This window comes from Anolis carolinensis, chromosome 2 (assembly GCF_035594765.1).
Source record: "Anolis carolinensis isolate JA03-04 chromosome 2, rAnoCar3.1.pri, whole genome shotgun sequence".
In the NCBI taxonomy this organism is placed as follows: domain Eukaryota; kingdom Metazoa; phylum Chordata; class Lepidosauria; order Squamata; family Dactyloidae; genus Anolis; species Anolis carolinensis.
In genome coordinates, this window is record NC_085842.1 from 131,908,296 (window position 1) to 131,928,912 (window position 20,617).

General features: G+C 42.4%; 1 protein-coding gene across 2 annotated transcripts in view; it reads right to left on the reverse strand.

The window, feature by feature from the left end:
- The window catches only part of abcc3 (ATP binding cassette subfamily C member 3), a 100,581-nt gene that overhangs the window by 17,349 nt on the left and 62,615 nt on the right, over window positions 1-20,617 (reverse strand). The window contains exons 16-23 of one of the 2 annotated variants that reach the window (XM_008104523.3): window positions 10,569-10,695; window positions 10,283-10,459; window positions 8,307-8,474; window positions 6,975-7,158; window positions 6,148-6,250; window positions 5,892-6,042; window positions 4,760-4,967; window positions 1,892-2,202 (exon numbers count right to left, since the gene is read on the reverse strand). In XM_008104523.3, coding sequence (XP_008102730.1) covers window positions 1,892-2,202; window positions 4,760-4,967; window positions 5,892-6,042; window positions 6,148-6,250; window positions 6,975-7,158; window positions 8,307-8,474; window positions 10,283-10,459; window positions 10,569-10,695 — 1,429 coding nt within the window. Of the gene's footprint in view, window positions 1-1,891; window positions 2,203-4,759; window positions 4,968-5,891; window positions 6,043-6,147; window positions 6,254-6,974; window positions 7,159-8,306; window positions 8,475-10,282; window positions 10,460-10,568; window positions 10,696-20,617 lie in introns of both variants that reach the window. The other variant, XM_003217307.4, reaches the window with a different exon arrangement.

Here is a 20,617-nt window from a genome sequence, read left to right on the forward strand (position 1 = left end):
AATTAATACAGTTTGACACCAATTTAACTGTCATGGCTCAATGCTATGGAATCCTGGGAGCCAATGGGATTCGGGCTGCATCAAGATCAAGAGAAGTCATGATGCCCCTCTATTCTGCATGGTGAGACCTCACCTGAAATACTGTGTCCAGATCTGGGCTCAAAAGAGATAGCGACAAGCGACAAGCTAGAAGATGTCCAGAGGAGGGCAACTAAAATGAATCCCTATGAGGAAGCTCCTTCCTTAGAAGCTTTGAAACAGAGGCTGGATGGCTGTCTGTCAGGGGTACTTTAATTGTGCTTTCCCTGCATGACAGGGGCTTGGACTAGATGGCTCATGCGATCTCTTCCAACTCTATTATTCCATGATTCTATGAGGTGCCATGTCTTTTTGGTAAAAAAGGCTAAAGAGTTTCTAAAACAGCGACTCCCACGATTCCATAGCATTGAGCCATGGCAGTTAAAGTGACGTCAACTGCCCACTCTCCCTCCCACTCATCTTCTGTTAGGGAATACAAGTTCTCTGAAAACATAAAAAGATATGCTTTCTCTCTGTAGTATGTTAGACGAAAAATGAAATTGAATAAAGCCTCCAATTTTTAGTATGGAAGCACCTCTAATGTTTCATAAATAATGGATTAATTGGTTGAATGGATCTATTAATTCAGTAAATATATTAATTTAAGCTGAAAACCCACTTGTCTTGATTTAGGTAATGCTCTAAAATGAGTTTTTAAATGGCTGGTCTGTGTAATTTAATGGTAGTCAGACCCATTAACATATATTCAAAAGGTATACTGTGTCATTTTAACTGGTTAAATAATTGTTTAAAAGAAAAGCTATTAATCAACTACCAATATTCACATATAGCTGACAGCCTTATTGTAGTTCATATTCACTCTTTGCTTTCAGTGGTATTTTCCCAGAAAATTATGTTCTTGAACTGAGAAACCCAGTGGCTGAGATTCAAAGTCTTCCCAAATGTGCAATGGACCTGCTTTATTCACCAGACTTTATGGAAGTCCACATGTCATGACCTTACATTTATAAACCACCTGTCTGAAGTTCCATACTGGAACATGGCCATACAGCCCAAAAACACACACAACAACCCTGTGATTCCGGCCATGAAAGCATGTTTTTTATTTTAATTACTCTGAGAACAATCATGTTTTAACTCTAGTAAAAAAAATGAATCTTCTGATTTTTTAAAAAAGAGCTGACAGCTGGTCTTAGCCTCCTATGGTTTTTAAAAATTATTTGTTGTTTTATTCTTGTACTCAAAACATTTTAATATTTATTTAGTGTATTATGTTAAGGGGATTATGGCTGAAAGGCACTGCAATTATTTTAATAAATAAAAATTAACAAAAATGTATTCTGAATAACGTGAAGATATTATCAAAATATGAATATGAGTGTGAATAAATCAGTTGTCGTTGTTGTCTGCCTTCAAGTTGTTTCTGAGCTATGGTGACTCTAAATGAAATCAATCTTAAGGTGTCTCGGCTGGATTTGTACAGAAGAGATCTGCCACTGCCTTCCCGTGAGGCTGAGAGAGTGTGACTTGCTCAAGGTAAACCAGTGGATTTTCATGGCAGAATGAACTCTGGTCACCAGAATCACGGTACAACACTCAAACCACTACGTGACACTGACTCTCTGTGGATAAATCTACTCTGCACAAAATGCAACAGCAGTCCTATCAAGCAAAAGGATCAATTTCTGCACCTAGAATTCATGTCTAGTGTTAAATATGCATATTAAATGCCAGAAAAGTCTGGTTTTATGCTGCAGTACTTGCAGAAATACCATACCACCTGTGTAGCATTTGATAGAATAACACTTAAAGCAAGTTCAGCAAAGTGATGGGCAAAGCCAACCCATGTTACCTGAGCAAAGAAGTACAGGATTGCAAGGGGTATTATGACCACAGCAAAAAGCGGGGTGCTTGCTATAATGACAAGCATTGTTGACAAGGAGGTAAAGAAGGTTCCAAGGAACATCAAGATGGTTGGTGGTATGACTTCATCAATCACATAGATGTCCTTTGAGAAGCGGTTGATGATTCGACCTGTAGGAGTTGTGTCGTAAAATGACTGTGGGGTGTGGAGCTTGTTTTCCAGCAATCCTGCATGGAGACTCCGAGCTGCACGGATGCCACCCATTGCCAAAGTAAAAGAGGAGGCCAGCACAAAAAGACCTGTTTGCAAAATCAGAGAAAAACAGAGAAGTGTCCCATTCATATATGGTTCTTTTCCCAAGAACTTTGTTTTTTAAGCAGTAACTTACAAGTCCCCTATTTATTATATAGGATATTAATATTTGACTACAGGATAAAATGTATTATTGATGAAGCACTAGTTAAGGGGATCAGTGAAGGACCGGAGCCTCCGGTGGCCTAGGGGATAAAAGCCTCGTGACTTGAAGGTTGGGTTGCTGACCTGAAAGCTGCCAGGTTCAAATCCCACCCAGGGAGAGTGTGGATGAGCTCCCTCTATCAGCTCCAGCTCCATGCAGGGACATGAGAGAAGCCTCCCACAAGGATGGTAAAACATCAAAACATCTGGGCATCCCCTGGGCAACGTCCTTGCAGACGGCCAATTCTCTCACTCCAGAAGCAACTCCGGTTGCTCCTGACACGAAAAAAAAAGTGAAGGACCAGTTATGGAAAGAACCATCACAGTTCATCAAGAAAATGTTTACATACAGTGTGGTTCTTAAGCACTGCTGCCTTGAACCCTATTATTCTGAACTCTTTTGTTTTTTGCAAATAAAAATCTTTATTTTGTCAATGTTAAACAATGTTATTGTTATCACATAGGAAAGGCTTCCATTTACAAGTAAGGACTGTTACCTACCAAACTCTGATTAAGGCTAGACGCTTTCATGGGGGAAACTACAAACCCAGCCAAACATGCAGTATTCATTGCAACCACATTACACTATTGTATAGCACAGTGGTTCTCAACCTGGGGGTTGTGACCCCAGAGTGGTCAATTGGCCATCTGACGGGGGTCGCAGTGCCAAGGAGGCTGCAGGTGGTGGCTGGGCCTAAATAGGAGGCTGGAGGCACCCTGGCTGATGCTGGGAAGGATGCCATCTCCTTCCCGCCTTGGTCAGGGCTCCTCCTGCTTCCTTTTTTCTGTAGTGGCTGGGCTTAAATAGGAGGTTGGAGACACCCCGCCCAATGCTGGGAAGGAAGTTGCCTTCTTCCCATCTCGGTTAGGGTGCCTTCGGCTTCCTTTTTTTAGGCCCAGCCGCTGCTTCCGGCCTCTGGAGTGGGAGAAAGGATCCCGGAGCCTGGAGGCGGCAATTGGGCCTAAACAGAAGGCCGAAGGCACTCCGGCTGACACCAGGAAGGAGGCCGTCTCCTTCCCACCTCAGCTGGGGTCCTCCAGCCTCCTTTTTAGGTCCAGTCGGGGCGCTCTTTCCCATGGCACTGTTGCCACCTCCGAGGCCAGAGCGGCAGAGACATCGCCACGAGAAAGAGGACCCCAGCTGGGTCTAAAAAGGAGACCGGAGGCAGTGTCACAACTCTGGCCTCAAATGCAGCGACATGTGGAGTGGGGTGCAAAGGGTCTGCTGCTGGCCCCCGCACACCATCCTCGCAGGCCATGGGGCCCATGGAGCACCAGAAGCAGCACAAACAAGCAGCAAGCTAAATATGCGTAGTTTGGTTCAATTCCATTGTTGGTACAGTTCAAAATGCTCTTTGATTGCAGGTGCAACTGCAACTCCCAAATGTCTCGGTCTATATTCCCCAAACCTTTCCAGTATTTTCTGTTGGTCATGGGAGTTCTGTATGCCAAGTTTGGTCCAGGTCTGTAATTTTTAGGCGTCTGTGTGATCTGTGGAAGTCAGTGCTGAATCGGTTGAAGGTACTGCAAGTCCTATCATCTGTTGTCCATACTCCACCAAACATATTTTTTGTGATTAATCACTATGCATTATTTATGTTCAATTTGTAACAATGAAAATACATCCTGCATATCAGATACAGTATTTACATTACGATTCATAATAGTAGCAAAATTATAGTTATAAAGTAGCAACAAAAATAATGTTATGGTTGGGGGTCACTACAACATGAGGAACTATATTTAGGGGTCATGGCATTGGAAAGGTTGAGACCACTGGTATAGCACCATATTACCATGGTTCTCCACTATAGATTCCTGAAGTTTACAGTTCTCAGCCAGAGAACTCTAGGTCCCAACCAAACTACAAGCAAGGATTCCACTGGATAGTTATGGCAGTTAAAGTGGAATCATAATGCTGTAATGGGGTTTAGCACCACAATAGTAAGGAATGGTGAAAGCTTCATAGTATTTTTCTCTGTTATTTTATTATAATGGTTTCACAGACAGCTCACCAAGAAAGCCCCTGAGACACCCTGTCTCACACAGACCACTACCCTGTTTTCTTCAAAATAAGACCTACCCTGAAAATAAGACCCATCATGATTTTTCAGCATTTCTGAGGATGCTTGAAATACAACCCCTATTTCATAAATAAGCCCTAGCTATAGTTCATTTAAAAAGTCAATTTGGAAAAATAAGACTCCCCCTGAAAACAAGCCCTAACACAAATTAATATAAGACCCTGTCTTATTTTGGGGGAAACAGGGTATCAATACTACTTCAACTTTCTTTTAAAAAAGATAAAACTGAATTTGTAATCCTGCTGTTGAGGAGCACAAACTGCAAAAGGGACCAGGATAGGCATGAAGAGGATAAACCATTGCAAAGAACACTTACCTTGCAAAAGACCTAGGGCGCCATAGACTCCAACTCGCATTGGCACATTATGTTGAGTACCATTTACCACAGGCTCATTTGTCCAGTCACTAAGCCAAACGTTAGCCCCAACTGCAGCAGCATTTTGACAGCAGTAGAAGAAACATATAAATAAAGAAACTATGGGGCCAACTGCCTTCATGTATTGCCAGAAAACTGTAAATTTGACCTGTAATTTGATATCAAAGGGGATTTCTTTAGATCACAAAACTGAAGCCAGGGTCTTACAGAAATATTAGTAACTTAACAGAGGCAGAGCTTGTCCAGTAGGCTAGAAAACTTAAAATGTCACTATTAAATCTTACAGAGACATATGCAGATTTTTTAAAATGCAAGAAAATACAGTTAGAATAAAAAGATGTTCTAAATTGAGGCACTATCAAACCCATACAGAATACCTACAAAAAAAGAAATATCTTATAGCTAGAGAGTAGTCATATTTACTCAGTTTAGATACAAGACATTCAAGTGCAGAATTTCCTACAGATATTTTGAACTTCAGCTCCCAGAATTCCTGGTTGCTGGCCAAGTTAGCTGGACCTTCTGGGAGCTAAAATCCAAAGCACATGTAGAACCAAAGCTTGGGAACCACAGTTTTATTGCATCCCAATTTTTTTAAAGAGAAAAATCACAAAATCATATAGGCTTAGACAGATGGGGGCTGCAGTCAACAATGTCTGGGGGTCTGTATGTTTCTCACATTTTTGTTTAGGGTCTTTCATATGTCTATATGGCCTAATTCCTTGTTCTTTTGCAGTTCTCCTGGTCTGTTTCTTTGTGCTATGAAATGAGGGGAACTGACATGAACCAACTTGCCAGTGGACCTTAAAGGAAGAGAACACTGTAATGTTAAAAGGCATAGTAATTTTACACACCAAGTCTTTTCTTCTTTCATCTCACTTTGTATTTTGTGTAATCTGGGAACAATTACTTTTCCCCCTTCTTACAAAAGAGCAACATTTGAAAATCCCTTTCTAAATTGTCAAATAGCTGTGCTCCTGTTTGAGTCAATTGATCATCTGCTTCTATTCTAGATGCTCTGTAATTGATCAGAAATCAACTTGAAATAAATTGTTTTCTAAGTCTTGCATACCGTGCCTGTTTCAGCGGTTTCTGCCTGGATGAGCTTCTCAGGAGGACCTTTTTTGGGCAGGGGAGGTTCAGGTGGCTTTTTTTCACACACTCTTCTTTTTGTTGACATTTTGCTAGGACATTCTCCATCGGAAGATATTACACTGAGTTGTCTGCATTTTTTTTAAAAAAAGAGAGAACACAAAGAACCATAAGAGGAACTACAGGACAAACAAATGGATAGAATTTCCATAGCTAGTGCCAGCTTTTGAGTTTACCTTAGGAACTGTTTGCGGGCTTCATTTGTCACTGGTTCACTGTCTGCCAGATCTATGTGGTTGCTGAGTGTGTCCTCAGCAAGCAGGACCTCCTCATCCTCCACTACTATAAAGGAACAGAAAATCTTTATCTTATTTGGGCATCATTTCAGAAAAGCTCATGTTGAGCAAGGAACGTCATAAGGCACAAAGAGAGAGAATAAAAAAGAATCATAACTCTTTAGGAATAATGAAAGGCTGTATCTGAGCCCTGTTCCGTTTGACAAGAAGGTCTGGCCAGCTTCTTGTCAAATCTGCTTCAATGGATGGGCATTATTAGGGTCCCATTTGTGTTGCCCCAAATGCTCACAAGGAGCAAGGTTGACACTTTGAACTCTGGCTGGTGTACATGCTATCATTTTTGAAAAAGCAATGGGAGTAACTGATAATATAGTGGCACTTAGTCTGATCCAGAACAGGAAGTAATTATAGCTGGTAAAATGTAAGGAAAAGAGAAAGAAAAGGAAAAGTGGAGGGTTTTGATACATGGAAAAATTAAAAAAAAGTTTCTTTGGATCTTAATTGCAGAAAATATCTGTAGCAAAATGGACAAGTCCACATTGTAAGCAACTTCCAGATCATCCAATTTCCAATTAATTTTGAAACTTTAAAAAGAGCAGAAATATTCTTCAGGATTTAGTTTTCATTTCCTCTCTGTCTATATATAAATTGTTGTTCATTAAAAAACCAAATACAGTTCCAAACTGTTCTTGACCATTTAACCTGGCATGACAAATTAGTAGACTGAAGAAACTAGGGGATGAAATATGAATAACAAGTCTACTCACTTGTTGGCTCATCTTCTTCTATATCTTCATCAGGTGCATAATTGCGGAGGAACTCTGCAAAAGACCTGTTTTGTTGCAGAAGCTCTTGATAAGAACCCATTTCAGAGATCATACCATCGACAACAACCACAATGTGGTCCACTTGAGGTAAAAAGTTGATGCCATGGGTAACCAAAATGCGTGTCTGAAAGTGAAAGCAAGGGAGTGTTCAGTTGCATCATCTCTACTTGTAGTTATGTACCTGAGGAGGGAGGTCTGGTCTCCCAGTTCTTAGTTGATTGTCCACCCAGGATGTTTATCTACACCAGTGAATTAACTACAGAAATAGGGACACTTAGTCCTCTTAGCTTTTATGGCAGGACCCTTAACTACTTGGCTTGATAATGTTATTGGAAGAAGGCATAATTTGCTTAAAATTGGAGAAGGCTAGAGACATGACATTCACATTTCATAAAGTGTTACTCTCTCTGCTCCCAGCCCACACAGATTGAGCACTGGGTGATGGCAAGGGGATTGTGGCTGAGAGATAGAGTCAGATCTACTGATGGCTTTTTTTTTAGTATTTTTCAAGAATCATCATCATAATGATTCCCAGCCAGACTTTAAGCATGAATTTTAAATGTGTGTGCTTTGTTTAATCTCTGTTCTGTGTATTTTAACGTGTATTTTATAGAAATACTTTTAGTATGTGCATTGTAGGTTTTTTTACAATGCTTATGTGTTTTAATTATTCTGTAACCTGCCTCAAACCACGTGGAGAGGTGAGTAAGAAATACAATCATGATTATCATCATCATCCAATTTATATAGTGCCATCACTGCACATTGAACTTTATAAGTAAAAGACCATCAAAATAACCTAGTTCCTGTTCTCAGGCTTAAAATCCATCTAAGACATGACACAAAAGGTAAAGGAGATGGCTGTGTGGGAGATACTGCCTCCCTCCCTTTGAAGCCAGGGCAGTGGCAGTTCAGTTGGGGAAAGGGCCTTTCATCTGCTTCTGACAAAGTTGTGCCCACCTCTTTTCTTCCACTCCAAAATCAGGTAGTGACAGTTGGGATGATGAAAAAGGAGCTGTGGAAGTCTTTGTACTGAATTCTAATGAAAAGTAAAAAAATATGTCCTCTGACTAGTAGAAAATTCACAATAAACACCAATTAAGATAGGAAACACTTTCCCACATAATTTTAGGACCTTGAGAGCTAGAAAAGAGAATATTATTTTCAAAGAGAAAAAGGTGTGTGGGCCGAAACAGTTACAAATGTACATGTGCCATCATAGTCTCAGTTGTGCAGCACACTGGCTACAGGTTTGCATTTCTGTGAACTCACTTTTCCTCGAAGTGCTCCTTCTGGTCCAATAACTTTGTCAAAGATGTGTTTGGCCACATGGGAATCCACAGCTGAAAGAGGATCATCTAGCAGATAAACATCAGTATCGCTGAAGACAGCACGGGCAAGGCTCACCCGTTGCCGCTGGCCACCCGAGAGGTTGATGCCCTATATGGTAGGAAAATGAGACATCACAACCACTCTACCATTTTTTTCACAGGACCTCAAAACAAATGAAATAATATAAAAAGTTTAAATAATTACAGATTTTAAAAAAGAATTAACAGTGTAAAAGCATGATGAATAAGTCACTGTGTTAAAGTAGCTTAAACTATTATTTTAAAACTGTGTAATATAATGTAAATGTAGACTTGGTCCCAAAAGGCTATGTTAAAAAGGCCATATTCTGGCTTTGCATCAGAAGGAAGCCTACATTGATGCCAAAAGGAGGGCACCCCACAGCAGTGGTGTTAGCTCTTTCCATGTCCTTTTACATCACATTGTTGAGAAACTTCAGTGGGTCCAAAATTCTGCAGCCAGGCTGATGACTGGGGCTGGTTATAGGTAACATATAACTCCTTTGTTGAAAAAGTCTCACTGGTTACCAGTCTGTTTTTGGACAAAAAATAAAATAAAATGCTGATCATAACCATTAAGACCCTTCAGTCCAGACTATCCAAAAGCCTGGTGTGTCCCAGTATAAACTGGCATGAGTTTTAAGATCTTTGTGGGAGGGCTTTCTCTTTATCCCACTATCATCACAGATATGTTTGGTGAGGACACAAGACAGGGTCTCCTTAGTGGCTGATCCCAAGTTGTGGGACTTCCTTCTACAAGAGTTTTGGTTGGCCCTTCCCTGAATTTTTCTGCTGTTCAGAAAAAAACCTCTCTTGATTTCGTTTTGTCTTTGATTTTCAATTTGTTGCAGCACATCTGGGCATCCAACCCCCCCCCCCCAAGTCTTAAAATAAAAAAAGGAAATTTACTAGGAGCCATTAGGCCTCTGTTGAAGCATGCCAATGACACGCAAGAAGATGGGTGGGGTGGAATTGCTCTCCCCCCTCATTTTCTTGCGTGTCATTGGTATGTTCCATCAGATTTCAATGAGGTTGTTTGGACGCCTCCAGTAAAAGTGCAAGGGGGCCCAGGATATGGAACCAGCCTGGATGGGCCCCCTCACATACCATTTCTCTTTCTACTATATATCTATCCATCACATACTTAATTCATGTCCCCTTTTCTCCCTTATTTAAATCTCATCTCAGCAATTCCATCACTTTTAACATGGTATACTTCTCTTACATGGATCTCCCACAACTATTCTCCTTTACTTTATTTTCATAAATACTATTTCTACAACTGACTTTTCTTCTTCTACGTGTCTTTGAATCAGCTCTTTCATTTGCTTTGATTTATCTAATCTTCAATCTTCTACTCAAAGGTTTCTTTCCCTCTTGATTCCTCCTCCCCTAATTATCAACCTTTTCCACACTACTTTTCTAAATCTGTTTTTCCTTTGTTTCATCTAACAGCCTTCTTTGGTAACTGGACAGCTTGTGCTTTTAACAGCCTTATTGCATTTTCCCGCCTAGTATTAGGGTTCAGCAATAGGATACACGGAAAGGGCGGTGCTAAGAATAGTGGCTGTTAAAATGTACAATGTGATGGAATAAAACACAAGCAGCAGCCACACCCTGAGTTATGGGTGATCAAAGTTGGAAGCTTTACATTCCAGGTAGGTTTATGCCCAGACACTTCCCAATGCTTGGAAACAGTATCTTACTGTCATCAATTGGGGCTCTTTCACTCCTAACAGCATGGTTTCAAAAAAAAAAAAACAACAACAAAAAAAACGCCCTGGCATCTATCTTTTGTGCCCAGTTTTGGCCTTTTTTCCTCCTTACTTTTATTTCCTTATCATGCATTACACAGCCACTGCCACCACCACCACCACCGTTTGCTGCTGAAAGGCTTACCTTCTCACCTATCTCAGTCTGATCCCCCCCAGGCAGCATCTCAAGGTCCTGTTTCAAGGCACATGCCTCTAAGACCATTTGATACTTCTGTTCATTATGAGGTTGGCCAAATAAGATATTGTCTTTCAAGGTAGCATTCTGGATCCAGGCAAGCTGGGGTACATAAGCAACTGATCCCTATAAGGAAGTACCAAAACACACAATGTGTTGAATCATATAAATGATTAAATGCTCAAATGTGATGACATTTTTCAATTCATTTTGTTTCATGCTACTTCGAACCAACCTTCACAGCCACTTCACCATGGAGCTTCTCCATTTCGCCAAGAAGAGCTGACACCAAGGAAGACTTTCCACAGCCAACGTGTCCAACAACAGCCACCAAAGAACCATTAGGAACCAACCAATTTATACTGTATGAGGGGAAAAAGCAGGGTAGACTCATTTGCTTGATTAATGTAATGAGTAATGACTAAATCCAGTTATTAGTTTAGCAAGAAAAGATGCACTGATTGAAGGATTCTCGTTAATTCTTATGAAAGTCACCTACTTTCGCCAGGACCAAGAATTGGGTTTACTTCAATAATATAAAACCAATGCAAACGTCTAGCATCTTAAAGGCTAATAAATGTATTCCAATGTAAGTTTTGGAAAGATTACAGTTTAATTTTAAAAGGTGCTACTAGATCACTCTTTTGAAGCTGCAACAAACTAAAACAGATATTCCTCTGGAATTTATCATAATAAAAGTGCAGAACAGCTTTTCTTCCTTTAGATAGTGCTGTGTAATGTGTGTGTTTGCCTGAGTACACACATAATTTCTGGGCAAGAGTTCACCTCAGGTTTTCATTGGAAACTCTGGTTAATCAGCTTTGCTCTGATTTAGTGATGTGGTTTGAAACATAATAAAGAGTATAGACTGAAGAGTTAATGAATGCATATAAGGAGGTTTATTAATTCCAATGACAGAGTTGCCCAACTGCTTAACTTTATAATTGAAATCAAGGAACAGAACAGCTTTGCTAACAATTGCAGCACGTTCGCCTTAATTGTGGAACTGTTACTATTTTGATATGTTTTGTATATTGCCTTAAAAATTGAAAGCCACTTCACATGAAGCAGAAGAGTGGAAAGGACATTTCAAAGATCCCTAAAATTACAAAATGCTCAGAGTCCTTGCAGTCCCTGAATAGATTTTCCACTTATCTGTGAGGCTGACCTTTGCGTTGGACACGAGTCTATGTATTTCCTTGTACCTTTTCCATACTGCTCATGTCTAACCACACTATCCAAGCCTGAGGACCTGATTAAATAATTTCCTTTCATTTTATTCCAAGTAGTTTCTCCCAGGGGTTGCATTCTACATGCTCCCCATCACCTGAAGTCCTCTATGCCTTGGCCACCTGAGTTAGCAGGCAGCAAGCATAGGAGTGTCGTCTTTGTCAGTGGCAGCACTCTCTTATTGAAATCTCTATTCAGTTGTGATTCATCAATCCTCAATCCCTTATGCTTTTTAGCTGGATTCCCCCCAAAACTGGCAATTTGACAAAGCTGAATATACTGTTTTCTCTTTGCTATGTATATGTTAAGGCCATTTTCTTTTCCTGCTGTTAGGATAAGAATGTTTCTCATTCTGTGTTTCGGTGATTTTGGATTTTGTTTGTATCATGTTGCCTTCTGGATGACTAACTCAATGCCTCAGGAAATGCTTTTTGGTTTTTGTTTCTGAAACCTTCTCCAGCTTATATTTCTGCAGTAAATACTCAGGTCTGAAAAAAGAGACATGACATACTAATGAGTGGCCAGAGACCTCGATTCTTAAAACAACCAGGCAATTTCAAGCACTGAATATCAACAAAGGATTAAAAGGGCTTGAACGGCAGATGTTCAACTTCAGCAAGAAAAATCTGCTGTGATTTTGACTAGCCTTTCCCTTGCCAGACTAAATCTATAATGCCTCTCTTCTGTTCCTATGTCTGAAAATGCCATGGCTCTGTTGCCACAATGTCTACTCTTCCATGACAATCCTAAAAACAACAAAGATAGCACTCCAGCATGTATAGGGCCTAGGCTTGAGTTTGAAGGATTGTATCTCCCTTTATGAGCCCATCAGAGCTCTATGATCATCTGAAGAGACATTCTTCTTTGTCCCACACAGGAGATGGACTTGGTGGTTTTGAAACTACCTCTCTAGAGAGGTCAGGATGGCCCTCTCCTTGCTATTCTTCTATTGACAGCTCAAAACATTTTTGTGCCATCATATTTGTAGAAACTGGTTAGGGAGTGTGGTGCTGTTTTTCATGTTTGTATATAACATTTAAATACGTTTCAATAGTTTAATGTTATTTTTAACTGTATAAATTGCTTATTGGTTTTCTAATTATGTATTTATACTTTTATTGACTTCTTTTATAGTTTTAATCTGTACTTTGTAAAAGCATGTTAGCTGCCTTGAGTCTCTTTATTGAGAAACATAAGATATAAGTGAATCTTTTTCAGGGCCGGCCGGAGATATTTTTTGATGTGAAGCGGGGGTGCTGAAAAGCGCCCCCGCCACCGGAGCCATGGCCCCGCCCAGCGTGCCCTGGCCCCGCCTCCCACGCTGCGTGGGAGGCGGGGCCAGGGCAAATAGGGAGGGGGCGGGGCCAGAGTTGGCCCCGCCCCCCCCAGCGTGCCCTGGCCCCGCCTCCCACGCAGCGTGGGAGGCGGGGCCAGGGCACGCTGGGCGGGGGGGCGGGGCCAGAGTTGGCCCCGCCTCCCACGCTACCCCCGCTCACCCGTCTGGCCTTTTGTAGCAGGCCAGACTTCAGCGGAGGTTCCTCCAGGCCGCAATCGCGGCCTGGAGAAACCTCCGCTGAAGTCTGGCCTGCTAGAAATGGCCAGACGGGCGAGCGGGGGTAGCGTGGGAGGCGGGGCCAGCTCTGACGCCGCTCCCCCCCCCCGCCCAGCGTGCCTTGGCCCTGCCTCCCACGCAACGTGGGAGGCGGGGCCAGGGCACGCTGGGCGGGGGGGGCGGGGCCAGAGCTGGCCCCGCCTCCCACGCTACCCCCGCTCGCCCGTCTGGCCTTTTGTAGCAGGCCAGACTTCAGCGGAGGTTCCTCCAGGCCGCAATCGCGGCCTGGAGAAACCTCCGCTGCAGTCTGGCCTGCTACAAAAGGCCAGACGGGCGAGCGGGGGTAGCGTGGGAGGCGGGGCCAGCTCTGACGCCGCTCCCCCCCCCCGCCCAGCGTGCCTTGGCCCTGCCTCCCACGCAACGGAAGGTAGCGTGGGAGGCGGGGCCAGCTCTGAGGCCGCTCCCCCCCCGCCCAGCGTGCCTTGGCCCCGCCTCCCACGCTGCGTGGGAGGCAGGGCCAAGGCACGCTGGGCGGGGGGGGGGGAGCGGCGTCAGAGCTGGCCCCGCCTCCCACGCTACTCCCGCTTGCCCGTCTGGCCTTTTGTAGCAGGCCAGACTGCAGCGGAGGTCCCTGCAGGCCGCGATTGCGGCCTGCAGGGACCTCCGCTGCAGTCTGGCCAGCTAGGAAAGGCCAGACGGGCCAGGGCGCACTGGGCGGGAGGCGGGGCACCGTCAGGGCAGTGCCCCGCCTCCCGCCCAGCCTGACGGCGCCCCCCCGGGCCTGCGCCCGAGGCGGCGGCGTCAGGGGCCTCAATAGTGGGGCCGGCCCTGATCTTTTTTCAAAACAGGGCCAGACAGAAGACGGACCACTAGCACCAAACATGATTGCGATTTTTAACCTCCCACTGCTGAATATTCCTTGTGTACAGAAACTCTATGCAATTCATGAGTTGCCATAAGTGGTCAGGGGGACTTCCGGTGGAGCAACGGGAGGAGCAGCGTCAGCCGTGCTCAAGGGCAAGTTCTGAAGCTGTTATCTTATTGCTTTTATATTATGTTAAACTCTCAATTTTAATTGAAGACTGTTGCCCTTGAACTCCTTGCTTTTACTAAAGACTGTTCATATGAAGCTAATGCAGTTTTAAAGATTTTATCGGCAACTGTTTGGAAAACACCTAAGCCTAAGCCTCCCTTGAAGGAGGGAAGGTAAGAAGAGGATCACATTGCTGAATCTCTGCTTGCCTCAAACTGCTTTCTTCCCGGCTGGCTGGATGGCTTGCAGTGTTCCAGTTTTCCAAAGGTTTTTTTAAAATATTTTTTTTTACTTTTTACTTTTTTTTCCTGGTCTCCTTTTGTTTGCTGGCTGCTACCCTGGAGTACATACTAGGAAGCAGAGAGCCCTCTACTACTCAAGGCTGCTGACTCAAGGAACACTCTTTGAGCTGTTTTACTTCAGAGCTCTTTCAAAGCACTAATCTCTGCTAAATAGGTACAAACTGCAAGGAACAAAACAGTAGATGATATAAGGACTGCAGATAAAGGCCAAGTATTAAAACATATCAAGATATATTGGCATGCTTTATCAAAGTCATTGCAGCAATCTCTATCAAATACCAACTAACAGTTATTAACTAGTACCTAAAACTCTTGGTTGCTTAAAGACTCTGTGACTTCATTTTAAAAGAACCATGGTAATCAGAACAAGACAGACCTACAGAAACAGTGACAAGTCCCTGTCTCCGCTAATCTCATCTCCCCCGTTTGGGAAAAGAAAGAAAACAAAACAAACAGAGATAAAAACTTACTTCTCTCCCATAGTCAAAATACAGGAGCTGGAGCAGGAACAGAACACCCCCTCAGCTTCGCCTCTCGACTGGACCCTAGATCACTGTCGGGTAATTTTTAATCCTTATGAGAACTCAGGCATAAGTATTGCTGAGGCGTTTGCCTTCGCTACTGACAATTTGGATAATCTGGATAGTAGGAGAGGGCACAGGAGGCATGTTTTAACATCCCCCAATGAAGACGTGGTGGAGGTCCCTATGAATATAACAGAGGGCGATCTAGAGACAAATCTAACATCAGAGGCCTTCAAAAAACCACTCATTGCAGAGGATCTGGTCAATCAATTAACCAGTTTGAACGCTGATATTCAGGCTATAAAGATTTACCTTGCAGAAACCAATGCCCTCCTGATTACAATAACACAATTTATGGTCAAACAGGAAGCAAGCAAGGAGAAAACCTTCCCAACTTTAAATCAAGACACGGAGGTCAACGACCCCAGCATAAAAGGGCATCTTGGAAAAAAGGCAAGGAACAAAAACAACAACACAATAAGTTCCCCCAAACACAGCAAGGCTCACAAAAGGATAAAGTACAAATGCAGAAGTCTTCAAAAAGATCAAGAAAGGAAGAAAGTGGCCACATCCACAGTAAAACAATCAAATTTAAACTCTCAAAAGATCCTCAAGTATAAACACACAGATAAGAAGAAAGATCGAGGTACTACTGCGAAGCCCCCTAAAGATAAGATAGACAAAATAAATTGTAAACCGGAATCTAAAAACGAGACATCAATAAATCAGATCAAGCAAAGAACAGTTCTTGATGTCCTGGAAGTCAATCAAGCGACACCCCTCCTGTGTGACCCAGCAATACTAGCAGACCCACAAGTCACACAGGATCCCTGGGAAACAGTCTTTGCTAAAGGAAAGGAAAACAAGGACAACAATGAAAAGAAATGGGTAAAGAACTTTGATGTTCCAGATGTGGGGGATTGGGAGATGATACTTGTGCCAAACAAGTTGGTGATCTCTAACTACCCTAAGCCCCTGGGCCTCCTCTCACCAGCAGAACGGAAAGGCCACCTTCTAAGGGTTTTAGAAGTTGTGGGGTGCAATGTCATTAGTCTAGCTGAAATAACCCAGATAGAATACCTCTTTTACAACTACTCACATGCCCGGGCAGTTATAACATGTACAAACAAGCAAGTAACTAACAAACTGTATTGCCTTAAGGAAAAACTTATGGAGCTCGGGATGTCCATCTCTCGGTACTTTATTAACAGCTCCCCTCCCTTCCCACTATTCAAACAGGAACCTAAACAACTCTCCAGGTCTAACCAAATCCATTGCAATGAAGCCAATCTCATAGATCTAACAGATACCCCTAAACCTCTAAAACAGTTCCCTCTAGCAAAGCAGCTGGAATCAGTGCCCAATTGGCTCATAACTGAAACACCCTTTAGTGAGCTATACATAGATGAGGAAAGTGACCTGCTGGAAACATTCCAATGCTTGCCACAATTAAGTCAAAGGGAAATAATAGACAGACTGACTTTGCTACGGGTAGAGCTTCTCAGCAGGATGACCAAGGGGGATAAAATTCAACCTGAGCCAGGACATTGCATAGGGGATCTAGCAGAGACGGACATGACGTATGGAAGGGCTAGAGGAGGGCGACAAACAGAACCAGTGAGCCATTCTAAGGGTGATCACTGACTAGTCAGGAATATACTAAAAAATGAAACACGTCCCACCCAGTCCATCATTCCGCAACCTCCAACAGTCCCAAAAGTGAAAACATTGCAAACAAAATCATCTAACCTGAACTGTCTATCTTGGAACATAGCAGGATGGCAGACCAGAAGTAAAGAGGAAGGGGTAAGCAAATTTTTGAGGAAGTTTGATGTGATCTCGCTTCAGGAGACATGGAGTAAAGGGCCTATAGATTTCAACGGATACACTATAATTGACTCCCCGGCTAAAATGGAAAAAGATAGAGGGCGACCGAAAGCAGGCCTGGCCATTCTGCTGTCCACATCCCTTGGGGCAAAAATCAAATCAGTTGACAATTGCAGCCATATAGCTATGGCTTGTCACATAGAATATGGGCCTACACAGATACTCCTGGTCAACGTATATATTCCCCCCAGCCCCAAAAAGCTAGAGCTTACCCGCACTTGGGAGGAACTGGAAGATTACATAGTAATGTTGGAATCACGCTTCCCAAAATCTAAACTAATTGTTACAGGAGATTTTAATGCTCGTCTGGGCCCTGATAATACAACCTTATTTGCCTCTAAGTTATGGCACCTGGAAGAGTTGGAAGACCACTTAAACAAGATTGACAGGAAATCTAAGGATAACAAGATCAACTTAGCTGGGATATGCTTAGCGCAGTTGACATCAAGACTAGCCCTAAACATAATAAATGGAGACCCTAAATTTGAGAGATGTGCCGAATTTACCTATATATCAGGAAGTGGCAGCAGTGTGATAGATTACGTTCTGGTAGCTAATCACACGTATAAACATATAGAGAATTTCACCACAGTATCCAGAACAGAAAGTGACCATCTCCCGATTTCTTATATAGTAAGTCTTCCTAATGCGCAACGCTTAAGTCCACAACACTATCTAGATAATTCCACCCTAGACATAAGACGAAACAGACTTAGATGGGATACAAAGAAGCAAAACAAACCTCCAGCAACTTCAGACCCCTTCTTGCTGGAGTTGGGAAAGATCATAGCAGAAACAGAAAGTGCGGAGGAAGCAATATCAAAATACTCACATCTCACAGAAGAATTAATAGTCTCAGGAAAAAAATTAGTAGGCAGATTTAGGACCCAAAGCCAAGGAGAGGGGACAACAGATACACAGAAGGAATGTGCAATACTAAAAAAGAAGCTAAACCAGATTTATCAGTCCTATAGAGCAGAAAACTCCCAGAATCTCCCCAAAATGTACTATACAATCAAAAAACAATACAAAGCCATGTTAGTGAGAAACAAGAGGGAGAAAATGAATAGAAGATGGGATGCCCTGGTAGATGCTTCCTTAAACAACAACTCCAAGCAATTCTGGACCCTGGTCACGGGAATGCTGGGATCTGGGAAAACCTCTCCCAAATGCCATATACCAGTTCAGGTGTGGGAAAAGTATTTTACTATACTATATGGGTCAAATGAAGAGATACCCAGAAGGGAGTGGGAAGAAAATCCAGTGATCTCCTTCGGTAGCACAGATGCACCACAATGGTCCCCGGTGACCGGTAGGGAGATTAAAAGTTTGATTTCATCACTGAAAAACGGTAAAGCCCCAGGCCCAGATCAAATAGCCCCCGAACATCTAAAAAACAACATCTCATGGTGGACAGCCTTTCTGGCCCCCCTCTTCACACACATTAACCGCACAGCCCTAATTCCTGCCCCGTGGTCAAAATCTATTATAATCCCAATTTATAAAAAAGGGGACAAAAACGACCCAGCAAACTACCGTCCCATCAGCCTGCTCTCGGTGGTGGGAAAACTTTATTCTCGCCACTTATATAACAGGCTCCTAGACTGGTTGGACTCCGAAAAAATAATAGGCGAGGAACAGGCAGGCTTTAGAAAAGGGAGGTCTACCATAGACCACTGTATTGTGCTAAACCACCTAGCTGAAAAATACCAAAAACGTCCCTACAAGGGACTATATACTGCTTTCATCGATCTAAAAGCCGCGTTTGACTCTGTCCCAAGAAATTTGCTGTGGCAAAAACTGCAGGAGACCACAATCGACAAAAGATTGCTCTGGCTGATCAAGAGCTTATACTCAGACACTACAACACAAGTAAGATGTGGTGTACAAGGCAACCTCTCAAAACCAATAGCTGTCAATAGGGGGGTGCGCCAGGGCTGTATCCTGGCCCCTATTTTGTTTAATTTATACCTGAATGACTTGGCCGCCCATGTTTCACTACCAAATGGACATCCCCCTAAAATTTCATCCACCAATATACCCCTATTGCTGTATGCAGATGATGATGCCCTCATATCCTACACCATGGTAGGACTCAAGCGAGTGCTGAGGGCATTCTACGAATATTGTGAGAAAAATCAGCTAAAGATAAACTACAGTAAAACCAAAATCATGATTTTCTCAAAAAAGCGAGCCAGACACAACTGGTATATAGGAGAAAACTTAATACAACAAGTTTTTTCCTTTAAATACCTGGGGGTGACCTTTCAGGCCTCGGGCTCCTGGGGTTGTCATCAAAAAATGGCAATACAAAATGCTTTATCCAGTAGTAAAGCTATAATACGCTTTTTCTACACAAAAGGTGGTCAATATATCCCCGCTGCAATAAAGGTTTTCCAAGCAAAGGTAACAGCCCAGCTACTTTACGCAATTCCTGTTTGGATCACAGGCTTCTCATCTAAAGCTGAACAAGTTCAATCAGGGTTCCTTAGAAAACTGTTCGCTGTCCCCAATTGTGTTCCATCTGCTGTTTTAAGACTTGAATCAGGAACAGCCTCATTGGAATCAACAGCTTGGAGAAGGGCCCTAGGATATTGGATTGAGAGGATATATAAAGGACATGAAGCAGGATATATATATTTGATTCAAAAAGACCTCTTCAAATCCCACCAAATCAAAGCATTAAATGAGAAGTTTAGGCAATTGGGGCTTTCAGAGAATATACTGAGGGGTTTTGAGTATAAAAAGACTGTGAAGATCTTAGCAGAGCGAATTAGTGACATAGACAAACAAACCTCAATGACTCAGGCGCGCTCCACATGCTCCCCATTGACTCTAGGCCTAACATTTAATTCTATGGGAGGTGCTAAATATCTAGAAAACTTAAATATACCAAAGTTTCGCCTTGCTTTTAGCTGGGCCAGATTCAATGCACTCAAATCAGCCATACTAGAGGGCAGATACAAAGGCATTAAATACGAACACAGAGCATGCCCTTGCGGGGAGGGAAATGTCGAAACTGTTATACATGTACTTTTTATTTGTACAATTTACAAAGATGATAGATTAAGGTTAATATCACCTCTACTCACTAAATGGCCAGGAAGAACCCTAAATTGGTACCGCAGTTATTTACTGTCTGACTTTGACAAAAGGATAACGGAGCAGGTGGCTAAATTTCTCTTTTCAGCGGCAAAAAGCCGCAAGTGCTTCATGAAAAATCTGTAAGTGTTGAGAGTATAACAAAGAATATCTAGGGGACAGTTTACTAATCTGCAAACAGTTTTTGTTTTAGATTATAAAGTTAGTCAAATAGCCAATAGAGTTTGTACATACCTGTTATTAACCATAAGTCAAATGCAATTGTCATAAATTACTCAAATGCTGTATTCCATCTGTACTTGATCTGTACTACATCTGTACTATAACTTGATCCTAGCCAATGGTTTGTTGACCGAAATAAAGGCTACTGACTGACTGACTGACTGACATAAGTGGTCAGGAGAATTGAAGGCACATGAACACAGATAGCTGGCTAATCTTTTCCTCTCTGTCCTTTAGATGGCAGTGCAGCATATACTCAATGCATTGAGATACTGTTTAGCATTATTTCTGCTGAATATTTACTATGATTCTTGCTAAGTGAAGAATAAGCAATTTCTTTTAAAAATGTCATTCAGAAAGACATGAAAATAATAAGGATAAAAATAAATATTTGAGAGTTCTTTTTGGCATTGAACAACATTTTCAAACAGT